General features: G+C 34.1%; 1 protein-coding gene across 4 annotated transcripts in view; it reads left to right on the top strand.

The window, feature by feature from the left end:
* The window catches only part of LOC120340792 (uncharacterized), a 60653-nt gene that overhangs the window by 13881 nt on the left and 19337 nt on the right, over positions 1-27435 (top strand). For 2 of the 4 annotated variants that reach the window (XM_039409158.2, XM_039409159.2), the window contains one exon: positions 24272-24337. In XM_039409158.2, coding sequence (XP_039265092.2) covers positions 24272-24337 — 66 coding nt within the window. Of the gene's footprint in view, positions 1-5764; positions 5864-22443; positions 23070-24271; positions 24338-27435 lie in introns of those variants that run through there. The other 2 variants (XM_039409157.2, XM_039409156.2) reach the window with 2 other exon arrangements.

The following is a 27435-nucleotide window of genomic DNA, read 5'->3' as shown; positions in this document are numbered from 1 at the left end:
TACTTTTCCTTGAAACTTTATTAAATTTGATGTCGATATTATTGGGAATTGAATAAACACATATAAGTAAATCAATGAGCGCAAGCCCGAACTCGAAGAAAAACTCGATTTTGATTTTGAAGTATACGCTGTAGTTGAATCAATCTTGTCTGCTAATAAAATGAATCGAATTTTGGAGATCTGTCTTCGGTATATTAAATACACACATGATGATGTAAAGTAGTAAAAGTGATTGTTTGCAATCGAACCGATTCCGCATTTTAGCTATAGTTCTGGTCCCAAGCTTTTCTGCCTTGGTATCTTTTTATCTTTCTTTAATATATATCTTGCTAATTTACGGTTTGTGACATTTAGTTTCTTTAATTTAAAAAACGTAATTTGTAATTTTAGATCGAGTGTTTTACTGTCTTTTCAATGCCACTATGGTTTCTTTTAGTCGACGGACTTTTGAGACATTTATTCAGAATAATTCAACGTTTATTTATCACACTTTTTCGGGTCGATTTCGGCGCATGAAGTACGTTGATTTCATCATTCCAAATCAAAGTTTCGAAACGAAACGCCAGAAACGTATTTGAAATCTAAGGTATTAGACAAACAACAAGTCAAAACTTTATGAATTGCATAATTAATGTATTTCAGGATAACTTGTTTTGCAACAATTCTTTGATTGTCGACATTTTGATTATTTCCTAATTTCGGTCACTTATTTATGGTGTTTCCGTCCGTCTCGTACTTTTTGCTTTCTTGTCGAGCATTGTCGTCTTGGGTTGTCGCCAGTTATTCATTGATATAAAACAATTATAGCAAATGTATTTGCTTCATTATTTTATTGAAACAAATTGCCATACACTCATTCGATCTAGGTTATTATCATTGTGCGAATGTGCCATATACATCGCGTTATATATATATTCTATTTAATAAATGAAATACTTCAGGATTGGCACAAACTACGACGTTCTGAAGAATTTTGTTACAATTAATTAGAAAGAACGGTTATTCCATAAGAATTGATTACAAAATTTTAAATAATCGAAATTGCTCTTTTTATGTAAAATCATGATTTATATAGAAGATAATTCGAAATGTTTTAATAATTTGTCAGAAAATATATTTCAAAATCGAAAATAAGTGCCGGATAGAATCCCGGAGTATTTAAACAATTCAGATATGACAATCCCGACTCATCCCAAAGGTTTGTCCTTACAAATTCTTGTATCTTGCTCAGAGGTGGAGAGACACCTTTTTAATATTAGGTACATTCCCAAAGTATGACTTCGAATCTGATGAGTGCCAGTTCTAAGATTTCCACTTTCCAATACTGTGGGTGTATATCACTTCGATTCAATTCGTGAATTTGTTTATCTTCACCTTATATTATTACCGACGGCCGCAGCGACTTTCTCGATAGCTTCCTCACTTATGTTAGATCTATTTGACCTATGACCTCCTACGTCATTCCTATATTTAAATTCCTTTCTATTAATCAGATGCGTCATTTTTAATTACTATCATGTCGCCTAAGGTAAACTATTTTACGGAACGCTGATATTATTTTGAGTGGTTCGAAACGCTTGCATCACACTTTCGCAAATTTTATTCAGTAGCATTTCGTTTGACCAAAATTAGCGGTTCAAAGCGCCATACTCCAATCAACGACATCAAGTCCATGTATCTGAAACAAATAACTGGCTAACTAATCCCATACCCGACATGGACTATTAAGCGGACAAGAGGCCATGGTTCGTCATATGATAAATTCGTAGACTTTCCTTTCCGCCAGGATAAATATGTAAATCATACCCTTCCCTGCTAATAAACAGTAGATTCAGTACAATTTAATACAATCGTTAGATTGTCAATTTTATTACTTTTACTATGATTTAGAAGCAACTCACAAGACCAGAACAGCCCACGTTCACGACTTGTAAATAAATAAGAAATTCCATGAAATAAATTATGTAATTAAAAACGTCTGACATGATATTGATTTCTGAAAGAGATATGACGTAATGCTAATAATATCGTCGTGAGAAGTTAAATCGTTTTAACTAGGTCGCGTAGGCGGGCTGTTAACTTGTTATCCATATACTTTATACAAATAGTTTCCACGGGGTAGTACATTAGTAACGTATTTTTAAGAGAGATGACACGCACAAAAAAAAAAAAAAAAAGAGTGTGAAATGTACACTTACACAAAAATCTTTCGTTTTCTTGCATGTTGTGGCAAATAAATGCAATCCTTGAATATATAAACGGTGTCTTTATATCATTTGCACACTATTTAACAAGAATTTATTGTGGAGACGCGCCACGCAAACGTTTTATCTATAGCCTACCTATAAAGATTATTAAAGTCCGTGCTAGATTTCTTCTTCTTGACCAGCTCGGAAATTCTTAACATTTTATGACGTTATATCTATTGATGACGTTGTTTTGTGGCCAATACCTAACCTTTGTCTTTATTTCTACCGATGAATGCAACAACTTAAATGTAAAAAAGATGAAAATTCTCTTGTACACCAGTCCACAAGAAATTAATGTGGAGACGCTTTACGCAAAGTTTTTGTTTGCTTTTATATGAGTAAGGCAATGATAGTCACTTTGTAGTTTTCCATGCTTAGTAGAAAGTTCTTTATGGCGTCATAACTATATATGACGTCATATTGCGGTTACCACCCCGATGCATGCCGTGGTATAAAATCATGTTACGTTTCTTCGTGTTCGCCTGGCCTTCAACAAATACGATTATGACATCATTTTGGAATGGCAACTCCACATTATAATGTTTTAATAAAAGTAACTTTCTACCTGCCACGACCGGCATCCGAGTAGTTTGCTATTTGAGTGACCCATACTTGTTGAAGTCTTGTTTGGGTATGATGTTAATATTTTTCAATGAGGCAGCGAAATAAGAACATCGTCATGTCATGAAGAATTGGGATAATTGACCACGAGGCCGTGTTAGCCAACGATAACTAGACCAAACGATGATGCATCTATGTTTTTGAGGTTATTTATCATTATTCACATGACAGTTATAAATGTTACTTTGTACTATAAATACAGCTGAATTTGAACGCTTGTTTACGGAATAACGTGGAAACTTTTGTAAAATTTTGTGATTACTACAATTCTGGAAAGTAGGTAATTGAACATGCATGATTTTCATACACATTGAGTGAGTAAAAATGTGAGATGAATTTTTGAAAGTTCGTCAGTCCATCCGTGTTACTCGTTTATACATGGTGTTCATAAAGTCTTGAAATTTTTCAAAATTGCAAAGGGAATTTATCGATACCATATATTGTTTTGGCGCTCACCGATGTATTAAAAAAAGTAAAAATACTTCAACAATTACTGATTAAAAAAAGAAACCTGGTTAAGATCTATTGAGAAATGACTTCATTACGAAATTGAAATTGTATAGGGACTTTATGGACACCTTGTATACATCGCTTTAAATGGGAGTTGTTTTATCTTTTCATTTCTGGCCTCGACGGCCACTTGTCCACGACCAGATAAACAATATACCTTTCTCACCACGAGTACCTAGCATTCGACAAAGGGGCGATTATGTTAGGCATTCGGTTTACAGAAACTGGTAAAAGCTGTATCAGATTTACAGGCGAAATTAGTGATTCAATGTGAATTGCTATCGAATAAACTGAGCATATGTAACTGGCTCAATATTCAGCCATCTGACAGCGCTATTGTAATCTAAATTTAATTCCCTTTTAAATCATATAATCATTCCCACCAGAGAATAGAGAATGCAGGGGGTTGAAAAGCCGATCTTGCCCGCTATTTGTGTGTTGAAACACTGAAGCGGTCTCGAACAGTGAACCATAAAATGAAAGTACTTCCGACAAGCGTTGGTTTACGCGGGTGTATGGATGGCTTCGCTTTCCAATTGTGAAGCAAATTGTCTGACCCAGACCAGTCACGGATTGACCTATCACGAACTTCATCGTTTGTATATTACCCAACAGCGCCCTCTTCCGGTGCTCATTTTTGTTACCAATGTTAATTTCGAGTTTGACAAATGATTGTCTGTTCTACACTTTGAGGCGCTAGCGGTTCATAAAAATCACTCAATTACCGGTACCTCATATTTCATTTCCTCAATTTCGGAACATTCGAAACTGTTCAGTTTACACTGATCTTCTATTCGTATTCGTCAGATTTCATTCAGTTACAGACAGTCGCTGTTTCGCCAAAATATGCTGAATGTGAAATATTTTCTCATGTCTATGTTTCATGGAACTTTAAATATTTTTGTGTTATCGACACGTTGACAGTTTTACTATTTTTCTTGACATTTCAGTTCTATTTGAATGGATATTTCCCTTTTTATTTTAGTGTTTTTACTCGCTATTTGTTGTACATGGGAAGGATGTTCGAGCGATCAGCTGTGATAATCAAACCACGGGCGCTAAATGATCGACGTAATACGTAACGATCGTAATTAACATTACGCACGACCTCGCGTTATGCCTTCATAAGTTGACGTACAAACGTCTCTTGTGCAGCTGTCACTCTTCGCTAATAACCAGCTAGGCCTGTTTTCCGCTTGTCGTCTGAGTTGTTAAGATGTGATAAAGTGAGGTTTGTTCAGTGGAAATTTACCGACAAATATATTCAGAGAAAGATACTTTTGTTTGATTTCAGAATATCTTGGAAGTTAGTTCTTCTTCAATGTGGTTCTTCAAAATTCTAACTGGAAGAAGTGTATTGCTCATTACCTATCATAAGGAATGAATGTTTGATTTCAATAAATATATAAAATCAAACAATTTGGAGTCGCTGATATTCTCAGTTCAGTGGAATTCAGATAAAGATGCTTTTTACTGGATTTCAGAATATTTTAAAATTACTGCTTCTTCAATGTTGTTGCTTCAAGCTTCTAGCTGAAAGGGACATATTACTCATTGGGTATCAAAAGGAATGTTTGGTTTCAATAAATATATACAATGAAACAATTTGTGAGTCACTGATATTCTCAGTGGGGAGCAGAGTTATTTATTTAACAGTATTGAAGTTTAAAATTTTGCCCACATGGACTAGTTAAGATGGACGTTGGTTCAATATATATGAACCTAATCATGATTCAATATTATTATTATTATGTACTACTTGGAATAGCACATTTTCTGCAAAAGTTGTATGCTAGTCTATCTTGGATTCTATTTTTATTTGATATCACTTTTTGCTTCAAGTTTGAGCTTTGTAATAGAGTCAGGGCTTTGTGTTGGTCCAATTCCAACTCAATTTTTTTGTATTACCATATTTTCCGCTATTTTCGGATCATTTAATCTAATCCCCTTGTCATACATTCTACCTGTCATCAACTATCTAATATCTCACCTTAATCTTATTAAACTATGGAGTATGTCTTATTCTCTTCGCATTTATTTGGGATATACCCTCTGTTTTTACGCAGTTTAAACTCTAAATTATAGGGTTATTTTATATTAGTTTCAGACGCCCTGGTGGCATTGAGTCAAACTGTTTTTAATATTGCTTCCTGGGCAATAGCCTATTTAGAGGACCTATATCATAAATAAAGTTAATTGGGAACATTAAAGAGTATTACTATCCTTCTAATTATGTTACATGCTCTCAGATGTACTTGCGTGAATTTTGAACCTTCAAGCCTTATTGCTAACTCTATTTCTTCTATTTTTTCCATCTAGCTTTACTTTAATGCTTCCTTCACCACTCTCTTCATTCTCTACATTTCTTTCTTTGCTTCTCTAAGGCACTTCTTTACCCATCATGCGCCCAAGTGTCGTTATAAGAGCCGAAGATGAAGACAAAGTCGTTGAAAAAGAAGACAAATATAAAGAAATTAAACGAGGTTCGATTGTGAACTTGCATGGATTTTATTCACTTTTGCATGTGGAAGGTGCCGTTTCATATGTTACTAAAAGGCCGAAAATTCGGTACTCCGTAGTGTGTTTATCATGTTAGGGTTAGGCCATAATTTTATTCCGATTTTCCCTATTTTAGTTCTATTACGAGTCCGGGGACTGTCTGTGTTACCCAGGTGAGTATACCCCCTGCCCATAGGTTTCAGTCCCTTCATATAACCTGATGTAAAGTATATTGATACACACACTTCTGGAGCGCCGAAAATTCCTTCAAACTTATCGAGAGTTTCGATTCGCACTCGCAAATTTATTTCTCCCACGTTGGCCTTTTTGAGACTTTTACGTTATTTTACCGTCAGCAGTTTAAATAACTTCAAAAAAGTACATCTCACAGTTTACGAAAGTCAGATTTTGATCAGGGGAAATGGCGTTTCTGTAATGTTCCGTCTAGCCGAAATTTCATTCTTATTTTGTAAATGACTTTGGGACCTCCTGAAGTATGCGCACCAAGATGGCGCACAACCTAAACTCAGGTTGTGTACCAGGTTAGGGTTCAGGTTGCGCGACATCATCTTGGTGCGCATACTTCAGGAGTACCTGACTTTGGTTAGGGAACATTAAGGTAACACATTTGTATAAATAATTAAATATAAAGAAAGACTCAAAAATAACCGCTAAATTTGTTTCCAGTGCTTGTACTTGCGCCTATACAGTATACACAAACGCAAAGTATAGGGAAAAGAGAAACAATTTTCCCCAATGTCAGTAGTAGTTCAATCATCATGTGGAAACAAAAAGACAACGATAATTTTTCATTGAATGGACTGAATATATCCGCCCTATACCGGGGTGCTTTTATTTGGCATTTACGGATTGCGTTAGATGACTTTTACCGGATATAAGTATAAATGCTATTGGAGGTCAATAACCTCACAGACTAAAGCTAGTATTTTCCTATTGAATACTTGACCTCAGAAGTCCGCATGCATGTGCTTATGCGACCTCGCTAACCAGTCTTGATGATTCCAGACAGACGCCGGCTATTGACCCGAAATTGCTTTATTTTATTGATCAATTCGAAGACTTGTACCAAAGTACCATAACAATAAGCAAAAAAAAAATTATATAGATATTTCATAAACGCTTGACAAAACACGTTGACTAATCGACAACAGACAAGTTGTTCATGTTTTTCTTCAATTTTTGCTTTTGGTATTAATTTTTTAGTGTTTATTGTAGCCATTCTTCCATAGCCACTCCTCTCAATTGCTTCTGGCATTCAGTCCCCGCTTGTGATTTTCATCTGATATGCTTGTTATTTTCTTCCAAGCGCTTAAAGCAAATTCTGATAAGTAAAATACGGCAGAGTGCTATCGTACAATTCTCTTTTTTCGGCACATTGTGAAATTTTATTAGCGCGCATTCCGAGCTGAATAACAAATGAAGTTCAGTGCAATGTAAATAATTACGATTCCAATCTTTACCAATAAAAATTATTGCAAGTTTGCCCTCTTGGGCGAACGCTTATCTCCCAAACTTCATGACTTTATTTGTCTCGGTTTGTAATTTGCTACTCAAATCTTGCATGGACCAAGAAAAATTTGAATACAACCCGCAGTGTGTGTGATACGAATTGTCAAGCGAAAAGATCCATCAAAAATTTTGCTCTTATAGAGAAAATGAACCCTAATTAAGATTGAATGAGAATAACTCGGGTAGGACATTTTTCTTCGACTTTCCATGAATGGGAGATCATATTTCATTTTCCAATTGCAGTCGCCCATGTTCGGCCAAATGTTGTCGGTGCCTAACCTCATAATTACCCAAATGTCAATGTGATATATTCATCTTCCATGGATCGTTTACTTGCGTTAAGGCTGCTATCGACGGCATTAAAGAAAATGTCTCTATGAGTGGTAATATGATTATGGCAATGATGTTGAAATGGATTTTTAAATGCCTAGGGAAATATACCACGCATTCATTCGCGGGCATTTAAATTTTTGCGTGATAGCATTTTTATTGTTGCGTTAGAAGTTTTATTTGGCAGCTGAATTCGTCAATATACTATATGAAGAGCGATTTTGAAGAGAAAGGAACAAATATCATGACTGTGATTTTATATTTTCATATACGCTTCAGCATGTATATTTTCTAGAATTGTGCAGTTTAGTCGCAACAAAGAGCAGTAAGCCAGAGATGTTTTTTGACGAAATTGATCCAAATTTTGTGGATTATGACTCCTAAGACCACACACATTCATTCCTCGCTTGTGTAATCTCCAATTTTATCATGCGCTTTTATTAAATTGACTGTTGTCAGTGTTGTGCACACGAAAATTGAAGGTTTTAGGCAAGATCATAGTGCAAAAAAACAGCACATTTAGATTGCTATTATGTACTAATTGTGCTGCTGAGAATTGAACCCAACGTATTTTCTGCATATTTAACGACAAGTAGTTTTCCGATGACATTGACTAGTAAAGATTCAATATAATGTGTGCTTTATTTCATTTTTGTGGTGTCAAAATTATTTTAGTAAACCATGCATTTATGTAACTTTAACTATCTCTAGCGCATAGCTCTTCTATAGACGTAAACTGCGCCACCCTTGTACGTCTTCAGCGAATCGTATTATATTTCGAATATGTTTTTATTGTCGCTAAATACCTTTCCATAATTCTTTACGTAGGCTAGAGTACTCTTTCGATGAGTGAGGCGTCAATTGTGGTTATGTGAAAAATAATGATGCAGTTTTAGTATTTTTGAGGCGTTCACATATCCATAAGATTACCCTATTTGGTACTTGGTTTTTTCCTGGATTTCCGTATTTTTCTTCACTTTTGTTGTGGTTTTTCCATGTGTAGTGTGCCAGAGACTAAACGTTTTTCGTTAAATATAAGGTACAAATACAGATCCATCTATAAATAGTTGATTATTTCAAATTTTTCTTGGCAATTTATTTTGATTTCAGATATTTTTTTGGGGTCCATTTTGATCTAAATCTGGATGTGAGCTAAATTTGCACCGTTCATTCAGCAATTTCTGTCAAAATCGTTCAAACTCTATTATTTGTATCTTTCTAGTTAGAGTAGTAGCATGAAAGAGAGTTTTTGTATTAAGCAACAGTTAGTTAGTAGTAGTATTTATATTGAAGTCGTCTGATGTCTTATTCGGCAAGTTACAGGTGTCCAAACAAAAATTGGTCATTTGTATTTGTTTGCTTTATTACATTGTTAGTCATTGGCTGAAATAACTCTATCCGTTGACCGAAGTTTGAGCGTACATATGACGAGGTTGTTCATTGTAATTCAGATTTTCTCATGTTCTGTCAGTGCAATTAATTTAATTAAGTCTGAATCAATGCTACTCAAATGAGAATATAAATACAATGTACTGGCTCATAATCGCAGAATTTAATAATCATTTATTTTTATTTTGGATTCACGATTGATTCAGACTTTTGTTCAGAAATATTTCACTTATTATGCGCTTGCCCAAGTCCCAATAAGCTAGGCTATTGTGCACGCGTCACCAGGTCTCTAAATTAAGCTATAGTCAGGATGGAGATTTGAAATTTCAGTACAACTGCAATTGCCAATAATCATGAGATTGCATACCTTTCAACACAAAATTCAAAATAATGGGATTTTAAGATGGGTCACGGCCCCACAGGTATGCAATTGAACGCATTGTAAAATCGTTATTCTTGGAATCCTTATTATTATCTGTCGTACGTTTTCGCCGTGACAAAAACAACCCTCTATTTCTTATTTATTCATGGTGCATTGCTTCCGATGTCGCGGGTCCCAAGTTAATCCAATCTTTACCCTAAACCCCATTGTTCCTAAAACAGCCGTACCCTGTTATTTTGGTTCAACTTTCATGTCGGTCAAGCCCAATTTAAATCGTATTCTTGGGTTAATCCGAAAATTGATATCACCCACAGTGTTTCACTCCGTTGTCAGTGATGTTCTGAAATCACTACTTTTTTGAGCGACATAACTACTTTGCTTACATTCCAATCTGTTTTCTACGTGCGGGGATAAAATTCAATTTTGTGTTTTTCAAGTTAGTCAAGCTCAATTTGAATTGTATATCCCAGTGTCCATCTATCCCACGAGGACATCCATTCTTGGCATCGTACTTCTTGCAAACACGTACTTATAAGATGCTGTAATTTGTACATCAAGAATGTTTTGCACGCCAAGAATAAAGCAAATTCGTCAGGACGGATTATTTCGCTTGTTCTTACCATAATATATCAAATGCTTATGCCTAATATATATCAAATAAACGGAAACTTTACTGGATACTGATTTGTCATTTTATAATATACTTTTACACCGTCGCCCCCAAAACCACGTTCAAGCATTCAACGTAGGAAATGTTTGGGCTCTGTTAAAGATGTTAATTGGTAAATTGTTGTGATTCGACATGTACCATTTTACCCCCCTGGTGAGTTGACTGCCTCAGACCACAATCATGTTGTAAAAAGCTATAAGTTGTTTTTGACCGTTCTACCAACATGGCAATGAATGAAGATGATTTGAAAATGAAATCATGATGGGTAATTTAATTGCTTCCGTTCGTCCATAAGTTAAGGTCACTAAAACCTTTTCTGCATTTTTTCTTCGGGTTGAATACAAGGGCAGAGACAGAGAAAATATATAGCAATGTTGGCCCCATGCTGTCATTATTAGTTGTTTGTCGATTGATTGGTCATTCATGACCAGGATTTTGTCGGCTATGCTTGTTCTGATTATGTATGACGTATCGGGGATAACACTAGAGTGATTTTTGCATTTGGGTTTTGGTACTTAGATAATCGTTTTTGAAAAGAGCCGCCGACTGTATTTGCCTGACTATGTGCGCAGTGATAAATTATCAGGGATAATACAAAAGTTATTTTTAGATTAGGTAATAATGATACTTTAATTGTTTTTGAGACGTCCGCATAGCAATGTTTGCAACCCTTCCAGTGGGTAAATGGGTAATATCATTCAAAAAATAGGTTTGATACTTCTCAATAATCCCATCTATCAACGTCACCCTAATGTAAGTTTGCCTCTTTATGAAGCAAAATATTTGCTAAGTCACTAAGATTACTTGTAGATGCTGGAGTATGTTTGCATTGTCTCGCTCGAAATTCCTTTTTTTTTGATAGACTAGAGATTTTAGAAAAGGTTTCGTAGTAGAAGACTGTAGGAATGATTTCTACATCTTCGACTGTTAGCGACGTCGCGTCCTGATCATTTTTTTTCCCCACACTAGGTTTTTATTTGGTCTTTTTTAGGGTTCAAATATTGTGCAGCGTTGAGCGTCGATGGTGTACAAATACTTTAGATCGCTCCAGAAGTGTGTGTATCAATATAGAGGTAACTAATTTTGTTCGCCTATTTTTATATCGAGTTGTGTAAAGGGACTGAAACCTATGGGCAGGGGATATATTTACTTGACTAACACAGACAGTCCCCGAACTCGTAATAGAACTAAAATAATAAAAATCGGAATAAAATTATGGTCTAACAATACGGGAGTACCTATTCTAGTACTTGCAACTATAACAGTGAAATACCTTATCATCGCTGTATTTTCTTGTTATTTTATGAAATATTTTTCCAAGTATTACTCGTTCTGTTCGATTCATTGCCAAGCCAATATGAAAATCCTAGTATGTAATGAAAGGTGGCAATAAACAACAATTGTCGTACCAAGGCCAAAGTCACAATACAAAAACCACACGGTCTTACAGAACGATCTGTTGTCGCATTGCTCGCTAGCACACACTGCATGTTACAATGTCGTGGTGTTGCTCTTTGCAAAGAAATATATAATATAATTCCTTTTCGCGGTTTTTGTTTCCTCGTGAAGTATTCATGTTTTCTCTGTTGAAATGATCTCGAAGGTTTTGCATATTCGTTACTTGTTAGTCGTCTTTAATATATCTGTTTCCCGATTTATCGTTGCTGTATGTACCATGTGGCCTCTCTGTCGTTCAAATGGCAGCCTCATAGGCCATCCAAATGGCGATTGGGTCCACATACCGTATCTATCTCTATTCTAAATTTAGTACGTTGTGCATTATATAATGTTATTTATAATATACAAAGCGTTGCTATTTGGTGAACTTAATCTTTCAACTTGTGATCGCAGCTACAATCAGATTTTGTTCCTGGCGGATTCCCGCCTCATATAAAACTAACTCTAAAGCTCACTTTTCGTTGCAATTTTTGATTTTACCGGTCGAGAAATCTTTCTCCTTGAAAGCAGCTTTAAGATGTATAATTCTTAGTGAGTTTAGATTTTCTCTGGAAGCAAAACTTTTCATTTTTGCTTGTTTGTAAAAATTAAACGCCACTTATATCATGCTCAATTATGCAAGGGATTGTGTCATCGTCTCGTTCTCCATTGACCAATTGTTCTGTAAGAAAACGTCATTGTTATTACTCGTAATAAATCGGGTCTGATGACAAATGTTTTGCAACAGTTGTTCTGTTGTGGCGTGAATAGTGATGATCATTGTATTGGAAGCCTTAGAATAGGAGAATAGGTGTATATATTAAGTTAAGGTGAAATTGTGAACTGCGTTAGTTTTGGTTATTTATACGACGGTTATTCAGACCGTTCACTCTGATTAAGGATCCACAAACGCTGCCACTGATATCTGACGATATGTTTAAGAAGCTACGTTCATTTGGAAGGACCTAAATTTTTCATTACATTGGAATATGATTTGAAATTGTTAAGCTTAAATGAAATTGTGGAATAGGTTCGTTTGATTGGTCAGATTTTATTTATGCGACGAGCCTTTCGATGCGAACAAAGTTATACAATGTGCCACTGATATTTGCCGATATGTGAGGACCTATTACCTTTCGGTGTTTCCGGTACACGAAACTTCCGATATTGATTTAGTTCAGACATACTATTGTAAATTGCATACATACTATTGTAAATAGAGAATACAAATAACTCACTCGTCATGTTCTAAATTTACATTGCTATTCTGTTATGTAGCAAGAAGAAAATATAACAACGTCGGACAATTCATTCCAAATTATTAGAATCAGTTTATGGAAGATACCGAGTTGGTTTGGTATAGCATTATTGTGATGTCATAGTAAAATGCAGTAGATCGATGAAAATATTTTAGTGACTCCACAATAACGTGATTTTAGTTAAGAGACCGTTGATGACGTCATAGTAAGTGAAATAGATAAATTCAACCGTTTTGGTGACGTCATAATAAATGAATTGTGCAAATTTGTTTGTGCAATTTAGATAAATGTTAGTGTAGTAGCCAATCCGTTGGGTTGTTCGATTGAATATTCCTTAAATAACTCTCCGGGCATTGACTTTATCCAAACGAGCTTATCGCATGCCATATTTTACCGCAATAGCGTCATTGTAACCTGATATAGCAATTCTGCCCGGATATTGATATAAAATTGTCCGATAATATCCGGATTACAGGTGTGACTTGATACACGCACGGTGATGTGGGGTTTGAAGCAGATCTGTGTGGTAATTGATTGTTTACTGAGATTGTTGTCAATACAGATAAAGTTACGCGATTTTGGGTTGCTAGTGTGAGGCCACGTTTCCCTCAATCGGGGTAGAATTTTTTCCATGGGAGGGATTCTGTCGTATCTGGGGAGGCTTATTACTAATTTCTTTATTATTACAATAATACCTTTTTATGTACACTTTATAAAATACTATAAAACGGGGCTGCGACATGCGCATTTAATACTAGCTAAGGATCTATTAAATATTAAATAATTAATTAAATTTTTAGGTGCTCGAAAAGTATGTGCATCAATGACGCACAACCTGAAGCCTAACCTGGTACACATACTATGATCAGGTTGTGCGCCATCTTGGTGCACATACTTCGGGAACACCAATTTTTATAGATAATGAGGAAGGAATAGAGGATTTTAAGATAAGTTAAGAAGAATTAAACGAAAAAGGAACCACTGGTGTAAGGTTTGCGGGACTGCATTGCGCTTTCGCATGTGAAAAAAATCTTTTCCACCCAAGTATGACTTCTATAGATTGTAATTGTTTAAGGAATTAACAGTGAATTGGAAGCGAAACTTTCAGCAGCTGATCTGAAGTTGTCAATTCGTGAGACTATTAATTAAGTAAGAAACCTAATAAAACGACTATTCAATTTTTACCATTAGAAGTAAGTAAGTAATAAAGTTTTCCGTGACTAGCGCTTCATCACGAATTAGGCATATGATTAATTGGAACACTGATACTATAATTTCGATTCATTCCTTCGGAAGGAATGAGCAATCAATCTCTTCTAAATGACACTTTCTATGATTTTATCTTCCAGTAGATTGGCGCTCCAAAAGTTTGTGTACCAACAGGGAGATATCTAATTTTGTTCGCCTATTTTACATCAAGTTGTGAAACCTATGGATAGGGTGTAGATCCACTTGACTAACACAGACAGTCCCCGAACTCTCGTAACAGAACTAAAATAAGGAAAATCGGAATAAAATTATGACCCAACCATAACCTGGTACACACTACGGAATTACCGATTCTCTGGACTACGGTAGTGGGCAGACATTATAGAAGAATATATATTTTTGTTTCAAATTTGACCTTTTTGGTTGACGTAATTTTTTTCCCAAACAACTTATATATTGCTTTTTGGCGCAATTCAGTGGTGACGTCATCGTTCTAAGGTGGCCGATTTTCGCACCTCTTCCGTTAGACGGCTCTTATACATCATTAAATTTATCGTTACTTCTTTCAATATAAAAAAAAATTTCAAATTGATCCGAATTCATAACAAAATCAATATAATATAAAAACATGTCTTGGTCCGAATATCCGGTCATATATAATCATAACAAGGAAACGTGTATGCAAGAATACTTGGGGAACAATATATTATTTACATTTACAAGTTTGAGAAAACGTTTGATTTTACTATAAATGTGGAATCAAGTCTAATTTACCGCTTTTTTTAGAAGTATTTAATACTCACTTAGTCCCTTATGCTCAGGTTTCTATATGCAGATACTGACACTATTTGTAGCCCATAAATAAAGCACCTTTTATTGTGGCTTATAATAGGATTTTGCCGTAGGCAACACGATAGGCGAGCCAGGTCATGCACCTCTGCTTAAATCGTCCAGTAAAGGTATTATAGCTTGCATGTGGCGTTAGATAAATCTGATCGACTGTAGATGAATTAGCATGTATAGAGTTAATGCCGAATGAACTGGCTAAAATTGCAGGGCTTTGAGAATCAGTTTTACATTGTATACAGAAGTATATTCTGTGAATTTGAGTCGAGTTTCAGCGAAAAATTAACATGCATTAACTCGTTTGTTCGTTGTTTAGCAGGAGTTTGGTCAATTTGAGTTTATTGAAATTGTGGTAATAGAAAATATATTATAATATAAGCGTGTAAAATCTTTTTCGAAATTTGCACACCGATAATAAGTGGTACAAACGTTAGATTTGGAAAGCTGAAATATTGAGATCAGTAAAAACTGTAAATGTTATCTAAGTTAATTTTATTCAATTCAAGAGTCCTTTATTACTAACACAAATGTATTTCTGTAACGTTTCGTCTGACCAAAATCAGACTTCCTCAGACAAGAAGTTTGCATTATACTCATGCGGATCCACTAGCGCATCGAAGGATTGGGAGTTAGTCTCGCGTAACCTCTACTAAGAGTTAAAGTTAATTCTAATGTGTTATAAACTTCTCGGCTGAACATAGCAATCCTTTTCGACTTTTTGTGATAGTTCAAAATGATAAAAATGTAGGATCTAAATCGAAACATCTGTATAACTTATTATAAACAGAAACGAGATTCTTGTTTTTTGTGGTCACGAACTCGTTATTTAATGTTAATCAAACCGATGACGCAGAAAACAAGGATCGAAATATAATAAGTGTGCCATACTTTACGTAACCACCGCTTGTTTATAATAATATATCTGTTGGCATAAACAGTAATTACTTCACCCTTGTAACAAATTGCTTGCACTTATGTTTCAAATATTTCCTTAATCCGATAATATAGCTTGTTGTTTCACAATATTGCAAATATCGCTATTATGTGACATTTACCGAATAGTGATTCGATACGTGTATGTAATACGGCAATAACAAGACTATAATTTGAATGCAGGTGGCTGGGAAAATTTGAAAAGATATTCCATCGGCATCGCGTTATGTTTACGGGATACAATATTTTTCAATTTTACTTCTTGAAATTCACGTGGGTGCTTGTCCATAATCTGTTTCAAAGCGTTTAAATGTAATCGAAAATCAAAATCATGATTTTATGTTGGTGTTCTATCCGTTTTCATGTAAGAATAAATGTCGAAAATATCAATCCAACATTATGAGCTATCACGTCTTATCGTGTTCCTAGCATAAAATGTCAAATCGATCAAAAAATATTGAAAAACTTCCCATTTATCTCTGTAATTAAACCTATCTGACTTATCATTAGGAATTTGGCTCACGTCGAGAATCGTCGAAAAGACACCTGCTTGACCTGTGACGTAGTAAGATGTAGTATAGTGTATTATTAGTCTGGTAGATTGATAAGTAAAATTAAACGCAAATTTTAAACATTGTTTTGATTATACGGTAACTAGCAAGCAGCATTGTCGCACTTCCGACGCTATTTTTCAAGTTGCGGTCCTATGTTTTGTTATGCGAATTTACCACCAGGCAGATATTGCTACCCTGATATAACGGGCATTTCGGGTTTACTGCATCCAATCCGGGCAGGGTTTTTAATTTATACGACTATCAATCCGAACAAGGCCGTGTCCAAGCATACATTTTTAATTGAGTAGCTACTAGGTTTAGTAAGAGGTCCAACTCTTATATTAGTCGTTGCAAATTTCAACAGACGCTGTTTCAATAATGAGTCTATGACTGTAAATTTTTGACCGTTAGTTATGATTTTTTTTTCTGGCGCGACGTGATTCATCTTTCCACGCCACACAACGCAACTTGATAAACTTGCAAGTTTTATTCTTGATGGTAAATTACAATTTTCAAGTATAAATCGGCTGACGTCAATAAATAGTTGCTATGGTAACCGAAGGTGTGTTTTATCTTTATGCGAGAGCTCATGTGCAAAGATTTTAATCCTCCTAATCTTATTATTTGTCTTATACTTGAAGTTGACCTATTGACGCTACATTTTTGTGGATGAGGCGAAATCGGATTTTACTTGCAGCTTTGCAAAGAATCCGCGGTCAGCTCGGAACTCTCGCAAGGTAGAATGTTCGGTACTCCCGTAGTGTGTGTACCAGGTTAGAGTTAGGCCATAATTTTATTCCGATTTTTCTTATTTTAGTTTTATTATCGAGTTCGGCGACTATCTGTGTTAGCCAAGTGAATATACCCCCTGCCCGTAGGTTTCCCTTTACACAACTTGATGTAAAGTAGGCGAACAAAATTAGTTACCTCCATATTGGTACACATACTTCACTCTCGGAACTAGGCGGCATGACTATCTGAATACTTCTAATAAGTCTATTAATCTTAATACTCTTCATGGTGATTCTTCTCGAAATATTCTTTACTCTCCCATTAGATGTCAATTTCTGATTATTACAATGTTTACTTTGCAAGGTAATGTTGTAATACAATTCGCAAAAAAGAAAATTTCAATCATGGGTATATCCACAATAATATCCTTAATTTCGATGTATGTTTCAACTTCAAGCTAAATTGTTTTACGTCCCCAACCTAGTTAAAAAATGAAATTTCTTTTATTATATTTTTGTATGTGCAGTTAAAGAATTTTATTTAACGTTTTGGATTTTAGATTTTTATTGAATTTTTCATGACATGCTTGTACGCGAGAAGTCGTTCATTGCTAATTCCGATATTTTACGTTATTTTACAGAAATCGCATGCGCATGTCCCAACAATAATAAGATTTGATTTTAGATATGAACGACTTGCAAATGGTCCAAATAATCTAAACTACTAAATTTATCTCTGATTTTCCAATTCATTAACAATTTATTATTTTTGGCGCAGAGGAGGCCGTTCTGGCGGCTGTTGGGGCGATATATCTATTCAAAAGAAATCGCCGTCCTTTACCCTTTTATCGTTTTTGAATCATTCGAAAAATTAACCTCTTCAAATCTTGTCCATAAACAATTTCTGACGTCATACGTTTCCGACCTCAAGTGCCCTTCGCAAAGACAATTTGGGTTTTGCGGTTTTTGACTATCTTTGCTATTTTCTCCTTAGAATAGACCGACTATTGTCTGCATTGTAACAGGCATTTCCGAATTGATTTCTTCAAGGCCTACTTTGTCTTTGATTTAGAACTGGCGCGTGATCGTAAATTTTAATGGCAAAATTTTTTACAATCATTTGTTTAGTGTAATTCAAGGCAGACGAAACGTCAGGTTGTCTTAAAATGGCATTGGAATGATTTTCATAATGATTTTTTTATTTTAGAATAGTGTGGTATAATATAACGTCACCTTGAGTTAAATGGTGAAATATGCAATTTTTATTGTATATTTTCCTAGTTTAGTTCGATGATTAGTTATTTCATTTTATTACATGTCAAAAAAGGCGGAACTGTAAAATCAATTTCATTTCCAAACTTTACCGCTAAAATTTGGAAATTTGAACGGTCAAAGAGTTGAGACCATCTTGACACTCCATATTGCAATAACTGAGCGTTTGAATTCCAGTTTTCAAATACATTATTACATACTTTGGAATCGGAAATACCAGTGGCGTGGTGTTTAGTTTCGCATTGTCACATTTCCACAGAAAACAAACTGGAATTTTGCCGAGCAATTTTATTTTTTAATTATATTTTTGTAATAAATATAACTCTAATAGTACCTCTAGTGGTGAACATTTTTTAAATTCAATTTGTACGTTTCCGGTATTTCATATGACGTGGTAGGTGACGTCATTGTAAGCATTCGAAAAATATGTTATAATCAAGTATGTGTCATACTATTCCCTGGAATATCTCCGAATTATCTGTTTTGTCCTCGTATTTGTTTTCCAAAAAACGTAAAATTAATTGTTAATTTCATGTTATATATAAAATCAATTTGTTATACGATTTAATTTTAATTTTAGGTCATGTGTGCTTCTCATATAATTCGAGCTTAGGTTAGGTATTGATGAGTAGTATGTGTTTGATAGGGGTGAGTTACAGAATTCTTACTAAAGAGTTACTGAAAAATTACAGTCAATTTTCTTTTAATTTTAACTTATTATATCATTTGCAACCCATTGCACGTATGTGTCATAGGTTTTTAATATCAACTGAGAGAGAGAGAGGTCGATGACAGAACTTCCTTCCGTTTCAAAATGCGTTCTGACGCCGCGTTGTCTCGTTTAAGTTACCGGTCCAGCGGTTAGTTGTTAGTTATATAGGTTACCAATGTTCAATTTTTCGAAGTTAGAATGTCAAGGTTTTTAAGTTACGTTACTGATTTTGTCGTTTCGAATTTGCTAGTCTGTATTATTTAATGTTATTCGTGAATGACAGTATAAGCTCTATTATGTATTGTAGTCACAGAATAAAATACTGTGGTCTAGTATATTTTTTTACGTACACCGCAACATTAACTAGTGTAATACCTTAGCTTGTGCTGTGTGTAAAATGCCTTCGACGGCCAAAATCGTTAACCTAATAAGTTATAAATTTATATAGTCAAATTATTTTTCTAAAAGTTTTTGTTGCCGTTTCAAAATCGTTAAAAGTATTGTTAATCACCATCTAAATTGGACTTGTGACAATTGTAGTAATGATAAATGAGAAAGCACATTTTTTTTAAATTTTTGTTCGTCAATGAGATTATAGTAGGCTGGCTAGATCACTTTCAACACTAGACTTTTTACTCGAGATCAATTCTCTCGAATCTAATTAATTCATTTGATTTTAAACTTTCGAAAAGTGTTTGAATTTTTTCCAAACTTAATTTTCTAATAGATTGAACCAGACGACATGATGACAGTTGGTCATGTCTAATGAACGGGGAGTTTGCAGACTTTTATTGGAAAGTTGGAAGTATATAGGGCTGGCGTTGGATAGTAAGGCGATAGTCGCAATATATAAAATGATTGATTTTAATACCAGTACGTAATAGAGTTTATTGATAGACAAAAATATAAATATTAGGGCGATGACAATATACCGAAATACGGCTCTTTCTAGGCTGACTTCAAAGACGGACTGTAACAAAAAAAAAGTTAAAAGAAAATAATGTTACCTCTCGCGCTTATGTATGGAAATTATTTTCATGATGCTATTTCCGTATTTGCTTCTAGCAGAGTATAAAGTATATCCGTTATTTTCCGAATGATTTCGGTCTGCAGTCCAGTCTGGTAATTCGCGTTTTAAACTCGTAGTCATTGTATCTGATTCTGACAGTTGAATTGTAACATGTGTCATATTTTACGTTTAAATTTCAATAAAATCACTATTTCTTGTAAAATGGACTTTTTAAAAGTGCGCTAGTGTTGATATTCGATTTTGAGAGGTCTTTCAGAAAAAAGTCTTTGAATATAATTGATTTTGTTTTGTTCCGTTACCAAGTAATTTGGACATTCATTAGTAAATTATTGGCCGCCTGAAAACTGTATATTTAATCTTTCGTATGGAGCCCATTGGTGAGACTTGTGACTATAAATTTCAGTCTAGAAATGTGACTAAATAACAGAGAGCGTTTCTTCATAAGATGATATTAAACTTAGTGAGTCTTTGGCATGTCTAAGAATAGCTTGAAAGAAGTCGTCTTAGGTAGCGGCGGAATCCACTTGAGTCGTCTAGAATTTTTTCTTGATTGGGGGCGGGGTGCTTAAGAGAATAGCAGAAAAATAGCGTGCCAAATTCAGTACCCTTTTCACTTATTAAATCACGTATAAAACATATATGACATTGGTTTGATGGACGGTTCATAAAGATTTCTGCTTTAGATATAAAAAAAATTGAGAAATGCATTTCTATTTCCGCAGACGAGAGTATGAATACGCTACGCTAGTCATTACTCTTTCGCTGTCTTGGTCTGTATTTTTTCAATGTAATTACAAACAAACTACAACTGCCAATTACTGTCATTTAACTAGTACGTGTGAAGAAAGTAGTACAATTGATAGAAGTGGCGCGTTTATGTAAAAACAAGTACATGCGTTGGATAAATCGAGCATAAAATACATGCCCCTTGCTTGGTAAAGCATAAAGCTTTTGTTTGTTTAATTAAGCCTGCAACCACAGCGTCACTTGATCGAATGGAATTGTGATTCGTCTGACGATAACTTCAAGTTTTGTTCTTGATCCGGAAACGCGGTGATGTTTAACGTTTTTACTTAACTTTGCTCCGATATTATTGAGTATTGTTTTGACCTGATAGTGGTTTTTAGGTTGTTGGTAGATGTGGGCATGTTTTTCGTAGAATACTCAAAAATTTTAAAATGGGATATGAAATGTTTGACTAAAAACACAGCTGCCATTGGTCACTGAATTTTTTGTAAATGTAGGCGTGTTTCAATAAAATTGGGCGTTTTTTATATTTAGAAAGAAAGCAGTACTTGTTAAATATGGATTATTATGTCATATTGCATAGTCGACTATTTTGAGTTTTATTTTTAGCAATTTGTTGTGAATGTAAATGAAAGTTTATTCATCGATAATGAGGGGGATGTTGTGAATGTATTTTATATTCAGGGCCAGTGAAAGGCTATTGCGCAGTCATAATGAGGACTTTATTTGAACCAAATTTCAAAGTTGTTGAACAGTGTTGTAGTGAAATCCTGTTATACCTTGAGTTTAATATTGGTACTCCCGTAGTGTGTGCACCAAGTTAGGGTTAGGGCGTAATCCATTTGTATTGTACTATATAAAAAATAGAATTGTATGACCTTATTTTCCTGCCATAGTAAATTATCTTTACGTAAAAAACCTCCATTTATATACAATATCTCGAATACTTCGAACTTTGATTTGCATTTAAACCTACGGGTAGTTGAAATACTTGAAAATGCCATTTAATTCAGAATTATATAAATTCCTTCTCTTACGAATATATATGAGATACTCATGCGTCATTATTAAAAAATGTGGCATTTAATTACATATTGGAATGGCAAACATGTTATTAACATTGCATAGATAACATGTGGTTACAGATATCTTGTAATAAGACCAAATATATTATTATTCCTAAGAAATTTTAACACAGAATTCTTTAATCTCAGAGCAGGCAGTGCTGATATGGAATCAGAAGTTGCATTACTTTGTTGTACAGCATTGTTACAAAAAACTCAGTCCTAGGCGAGACTTGAGTTATGTTAAAAAGGTAGAGATATTATCTTTTAACTGGTTAGTTTTGTCTACCAGGAGGGATGTTTAGAAAAAAATTCGGGACATTCTGCACCTCTTACATAATGCGAATGCAATGTTATGAGAATCTGCTATGATGTACATGTGTTTTGGATTAGTTGAATTTTTTGATTTGAGTGTGGCGTACACAATCACACCCACTACTAAATAGGCATAAGGTATATTATTCGCTTAATCCAATATTATGCTTTCTGTGATATATAGACATACATATTTGTAAATAAGAGAGAATAGGTTTTGGATAACTGCATGTTAATACAACCAAATAGATTCGAAGATGAATCAAAAAAGCATTGTCAATTGCAGTAGTGGGACATTTATGTGTTATACATATGGACAAAAAGTCTGGAAATTTCATGGAGAACGATCGGGAGATAAAATGCCTGGGGAAGTAGAATTCCAGAGACCAATCGCATTGCAGAATTGTCACATCAGTCTCAAACGACAATCTGAAAGCGACGAAACAGAAAGTACTCGAAAACTTGGGCGTTCATCTAGCACTGGGAGTAATTGTTCCAGCTCAGAATCTGAGTGTTCAAGCCAGCCAAGTCCGATGAGTGAAACCTCAGAGGATGTAGTCAGTGGATTTTTATGCCCGACGTCCCCTAGCAGTGATCAGCTTGGCAGCCCGAAGGCTCCTAGCTCCCCCGAGACCCCAACTAAGCTTCCTTGCCCCCCTCCTAGCCCTATTGAGGTTAAACCCAAGGTTGATGTAACAGCTTTAAGTAATTTGATTAATTCGTTACTGAAGAAACATTCATTAGTGCAAAGTGGATTAGAATTGCTTAAACAGAAGCCAGGTAGTCATTTTATCATTTTTTTTATTTGAACTATGCAAATTTTTTTTAAATTTGTGTAATGAAAATGATGAATTTGCCTGTATAACTGAATCGTAACAACATGTTGTTGTACATATGTCAGACATTTTAGGTTGAATAGATACAGGTACGTTCTGTATATACATGTGCAAAGGTAGCACTTTTTTTAACCAAAATTTATGCTAAAATCAGGCTTTCAAGTTTGAACTATCCATTGGTGTGACCTCATCTGCACAGGATGAGTGTTTTCACAATTTTCAGTGTAAAGCTTTAATTTTTCTACATTTTGCATACTATACCTTACACAAAATAAGAATATAAGTTAGATAATCGTGATCAACTTACCGTATATGTTCTCCAAATGCCCTTATTTTATAACGATTACTATTTAATTTAAAAATTACACACTAATTATGGGTCTGTATGTAAAGATGAATAATATTCTGCATATGTGAGACTCGCAACAACGCATTACATTATTTGTCGTGATATTACTCATTCCGATACTGTAGTGCATGCTACATCATGTCATTGTCTATTATATTGCAACACAACTGCATTGTTTAACACTAATTTTTTGAAAAGATTTTTGTTTAGTTTGCCTTCAACATGTATTGTATACTTGCACTATATTGAAAGAGAAATCTATTATTTGGTTAATATACAGGTATTTTGTCCCTCATTGAGGTTGGAGAACCAACATTGTAATTTACAGAAAGTCTCGTACATATGTACTGTCACACTTTGCTTCATCAGTCGTCTGATTAGTTATCCAGATTTTTTAATTTTTTTTTCATCGATTAAGTTTGTTGTGTTTTCAGAAATAAACAGACTTTACTAGGGTGTTTTTTTATTGAAGACTCCTTATTAAAACTCATTTATTCATATATATCATTCATTCTGCACAAGGCAATGAGTGTGAAAATACTTCAGTTCGAAAGCAAATCAAATGTTTCGACTGTTGATATAATTATAGCAAATTCAAATTTTGGTCGCTTTTGCTTCACATTATCATTATTATTTACTCTACTCTATGAAAATAAACTGCAAATGACAGATATAGTATATACAACGATTCAAATTCATAACGAGCAAGTATACTATTGGCTTAGGAATCATTGTATTTCTTGATTTTTAACAATATACCTCTTGTTATGTTATTTATGAATATTCTTCCTTTTCAGCACTGGCGCTTCGTCTTCAACAAAGAAGAACAAGAAAAGTGCTGGCAGATCAAGGAATCATTCCACGTAAGTTTTTGAGATTTTTGTAATTTCAGTTTCAGAAAACTTGACTCTTTCAAGAGAATTTATTCAAAGCAATGTCAGATGCACTCACTCAGAGGTAAAGGAGACTCTTTTTCAAATTAGAGAGCGACTGGAACTATATAAATTTATTATGGTGCATAGAAATTACTCAAAGCCAAGATATGAAAGTTAAGGAGACTCATTTTTGAGTTACATGTAACCAATGAGATGTCAAGAACCTCTGAGTTATAGAAATTTATTGTTGCACATCACACACCTGTAAATAGCAGTTGATATGACGCCTATTCAATGTTGGTCGGAGCAAATAATTTGTCTCGTTTCCATGGTAATAGTTTTTATTGGAAAGAATTCAAATTTTGACAGCAAAGGTGGAAAATCATCAAATTTCTTTTCTAATATATTCAAGAATATCTTATAGAGCATTTTCAATTTTGTTTTGTCTCTAATCTGATAGACATTTGTGTTGGGAATTTTGGTGTAAACTGTGAAGTTGGTTTATTCAATATCTATCAAGTGAATCCTAGCATAATATAAGCAAATATGCATCAGGCATTACTTTATTTGAAATATGTACTGACTAATGGTGATGTTTGATGGAGGATTGTGTTCAATGTAGATGCTTACCCAGTGTAAGATTTCCGGTTATCATGTCATGATTTGAATTTTGCTTTATCAAATGTGAGCTAAATATAACCGGACATTATCAACATCAAAAAAAGCGGTAGAGCAACCGTAGATGGTCCAATTTAAAGTATGGGACAAACAGGACAAGTTTGATACAAACATTACAAATGGGGGATAAGCAGACCGACCAAAAATAAAATAAGCAAGATTTCCTGTGTGGCCTTAACAAGTATTCATTCGAAATTCAATGAGAAAGACACCATAGTCTAACTGAATTGAGACTGTATTCTAAAATTCAGTTTATATGAAAATGAACAAAATTTCCTCTTTTTAAACATAATGCGCAATGGTTCTATGCTCCACCTTTGATTGTATATTATTCTCTAGTTTCTTTTTTAAATTGTCAATGCCCACTCTTCGCGTCGTCATTGTAGTCTATAAGTAACTATGCCTATGCAACATTTGGTGTTACAGAATTCTCACAAATATTTATTAAAATTAATTTATTCTGACTCCATTATCAGCATGAATAACAATAACATAATGGATAAAAACTGATAAAGAAAAACTGATTATTTATATCAGGTGAGCAAACAAAATCTTAATTAAGTTGTAAAGCGTACAGAATTTAAATTAGAAGGTTTTGCCAAAAGAACTGGTACGTGTTCACTCACCTAAAAGTATTAAATCAATTCACACATATTTAATGCTTTGGTTTATTAAGCGCCAATGACTCTTAACTTCTTTGCGGTTGCATCCCGTAAACTTTGATTTGTGATGGACAGGCGTGACTTTGACTCATGTTGTGGGTTCCTTTACATATATTATGACATACAGCAGTAGAATGTTATGTCAAAATAAATAGATGGATGATGTGTATGTTAGGTTATATTTAGTGTTAGGTAAATTGGGACATCGATGAATAACTATTTTTATTTCAAAATTGGAAAACCACCTATTGTAAAGGTATATTAAAAAATTTATCGAAATTAAATCTCAATCGAAAAATTGCTAAATAAAGTCAGCATAGGTATAAAAATTTCCAATTTCTTCCCTTTACGTTAATAATATTTTTAAGATATTTAAGGGTAACTATTTATCGCATCAATCTCATCATTATTTTTAATGGGAAGTATGTTTTGACTTGGGTTTTGAACTTTTAAATGCCATAATATGCCATGTTATGACATAAACTACTTTCAAGTTTTTCACGACGTGACAAAAGTTGTGCTTTAAGCATTCTTCGTGGCTATTTTCAGTTCATTACTATCACACTTCCCAAAGTTCTGGACAGAGAGTATACTCCGATAAAGGAATGAATATCAAATCTATTGGATCTATGATTTTTTTATCATAAAGTATTTGCAAGATAGGACTGCAAAAACATAATAAAACAAATTGTCATATTTGAAAATATTTGCTTGGGTGCATTCATGACCATTCTCTACCAACACATCGCAATATTTCTGTAGTGTGTGTGTGTGGGGGGGGGGGGGGCTACATTTTTTGTGTTAAAATTTTTATATTGACTAATAGAAGTCTTAAAACTCTGCTTGTTGTCTCTTTCATCAACATGTTTGCAAACATCACAATGAAAGATAATTTTTCATGACTAACAACCAAGGAGAACAAACAATTATCTGTACTGCGATTCAATCTCGATTTACAGCCAAGAAAAAAATTACATAGAGATAGGTTACATCAGCCTTTTTTGTGTTAAAATTTTTATATTGACTAATAAAAGTCTTCAAGCTCTGCTTTTTGTCTATTTTAAAACGTTTGCAAACAGCACAATAGGGGATAATTTTCTCATGACTAACTACTAGGGGAAAATTTTGTCCTAAATGTGATGTGGCATATTGCTTGCAATTATCCTTTTTTGTGCTCGAAGTACTTTTTTTTACGTTTCAGTATGATATTAAGACCTCTACCTATCATACTTGGCATTTAGTTTTCTGATCTGTTCAAAGAGTTATGATAATTCACTAACTAAAATCAAACATGTACAGCCACTGGTCCGTAATGATAAAAGATAAAAAAAAAAATCATTTTGTTTTTTTCTGTGGTGATATCTTTTTTCGACCTCACAATATTTCAGAAAAAAAAATTTGCATGCAGGAATAAATTAAACACAATTTTACATCTTTATTTTCACTCCTTATTTCAATGTAAAAATTTATATTTTAAAGAAAATAAATACCACAATTCTGCATAAACCAAAATCTGGTTTTATTCTGATGAAACGGAAACTTTTGAAGCCTCATTTATATTTTTCAATTATATAGACTCGTTGGGTGGTCACTCCAAAATGCCCTTTTTTCAATATTTTTTCTTACTGTAAATTTCTGCTATAACTGAAAACCTTGTATCAAAATCAAAGTTTCAATTTGAAGTATTTTTCAATAGCGTTCTTTAATTGAAGCTATCAGAAATGTAAAACCTATTTTATATCTGAC

This window comes from Styela clava, chromosome 14, assembly GCF_964204865.1.
Source record: "Styela clava chromosome 14, kaStyClav1.hap1.2, whole genome shotgun sequence".
Lineage (NCBI taxonomy): Eukaryota > Metazoa > Chordata > Ascidiacea > Stolidobranchia > Styelidae > Styela > Styela clava.
Note: the sequence above shows the minus strand (reverse complement) of the source record. Positions and strands in the feature narration are given on the sequence as shown.